The sequence below is a fragment of the Nannospalax galili genome, unplaced genomic scaffold (genome assembly GCF_000622305.1).
Source record: "Nannospalax galili isolate Female #2095 unplaced genomic scaffold, S.galili_v1.0 scaffold2896, whole genome shotgun sequence".
NCBI classification, from domain to species: Eukaryota; Metazoa; Chordata; class Mammalia; order Rodentia; family Spalacidae; genus Nannospalax; species Nannospalax galili.
In genome coordinates this window covers 156,067-157,679 of record NW_008337286.1, presented here as the reverse complement: position 1 = coordinate 157,679, position 1,613 = coordinate 156,067, and the positions used below count along the sequence as shown (strand labels likewise).

At 47.9% G+C, this 1,613-nt stretch overlaps 1 protein-coding gene across 1 annotated transcript; it reads left to right on the top strand.

The window, feature by feature from the left end:
* Window positions 1-443: 443 nt before the first annotated feature.
* On the top strand, window positions 444-1,349 carry LOC103733580 (olfactory receptor 1I1; the record flags this gene model as incomplete). The annotated part of the gene is given in 5 exon segments (XM_008832440.2): window positions 444-816; window positions 819-887; window positions 890-1,139; window positions 1,141-1,213; window positions 1,215-1,349. Coding segments are annotated over 5 exon segments (900 nt in total), but the record flags the coding sequence as incomplete, so codon positions are not given.
* Between the last annotated feature and the right edge of the window lie 264 nt (window positions 1,350-1,613).

Here is a 1,613-nt window from a genome sequence, read left to right as displayed (position 1 = left end):
TAGTTAGTTACAGGTGGTTGTAAGCTACCATGTAGGTGCTGGGAATCAAACTCGGGTCCTCTGGAAGAGCAGCAAGTGCACTGAGCCACTTCCCCATCCCCGGGAACCACCTCTTAAAGATTCTACCACTTTCCAACAGTACCACAGGCTAGCATATGGGCCTTTGTAGAACATTCCAGAACCGAACCATAGCCAAAGGTCACCCAATTTGGGAACTATCCAAGCTGATCATGTATAAAACTAAGTTAGGACTTTGAGACACTGACTATCTCAGGCATACATTGCTTGGAGAAAACAAAACCCTCTGGAAATAGCTTAAAGAAATTTACTCAAAGGAGTAGATGTGGTTTCATAGAATCCTGCAGATTCTCATGGGAGTAAAACCCCATCTCAGACTCCAGCTCTACATTGCCTCCATCCCATTCTGTTCCCAGCAGACATAGCTGTTCGTGGAACCAGAAAACCAAACAACAGTCTCAGAAATCCATCTCATGGGCATCTCAGAGGATCCAGCACTGCAGTGCATCCTCTTTGCACTCTTCCTGTCCATGTACCTGGCCACTGTGCTGGGGAACCTGCTCATCATCCTGGCTATCATTTTGGACTCCCACCTGCACACACCCATGTACTTCTTCTCCAACCTGTGCCTGGTTGACATCTTTTTCTCCTCTACCACTGTCCCCAAGATGCTGATGAATATCAAGACACAGAACAGACCCATCCCTTTGGCTGACTGTGTGACCCAAATGTATGCCTTCCACCTCTCTGGCACCAGGAACAGCTTCCTCCTGGCTGTGATGGTCATTGACCAGCTGGTGGTATTGTCCACCCACTTTGTTACTTGGTGCTCCTGAGCCCATGTGCCTGTGAGCAGCTGGTCACCAACCTCCATCCCTGGTATACACCTGCCTCATAGCCCAACTGACCTGCTTTGATTCCAAGATCCCTCACTTCTGTGACCTCATTCTTCTGCTGAAACTCTCCTGCTCAGACACGGACACCAATGAGCTGGTGAGCCTGGCTTCTGGCATCATCACGGGCCCCTTGTCCTGCAGGCCGCTCTCTTACATCTTCATTTGCAGGACAGTCTTTCAGATCCCTTCTCTGGGCAGGTGGAAAGCCTTCATTTGTGGCTCACACCACAATGGTATCACCATTCTATGGGACCATCTTCGCTCTGTACATATAGTTGCTGTCATCTACCTCCTCCCAGAAAAAACAAAGCAGCTGCATAGATGTATGGGGAGGTCATCCCTATGCTGAATCCCTTTATCTACAGCCTAAGGAACAAAGACATGAAGGTAGCCCTGAGGAAGCTTGATGGCAAAGCAGCCTCATCCTGGTCCTAGGGCAGAATGGTGGCTGAGTGCTCACTACCGTCCAGGGCCACTCTTAGGTGACTGGGATCCAGAGATGAAAGCCAATATAGCTCTTGAGTTATCCAAAGTCTAGCATGAAATAGAGACACCTAATAAAACCTTATAGTACAATGTGCTAAATATGTCATAAAGAAATAAATAGGGGCTTGAGAGATTAAGAGCATTAAGAAATTGCAGAGGACCTGAACTTAGTTCCCAGCACATGTAGGACAGCTTACAACTTGCTATAACTCC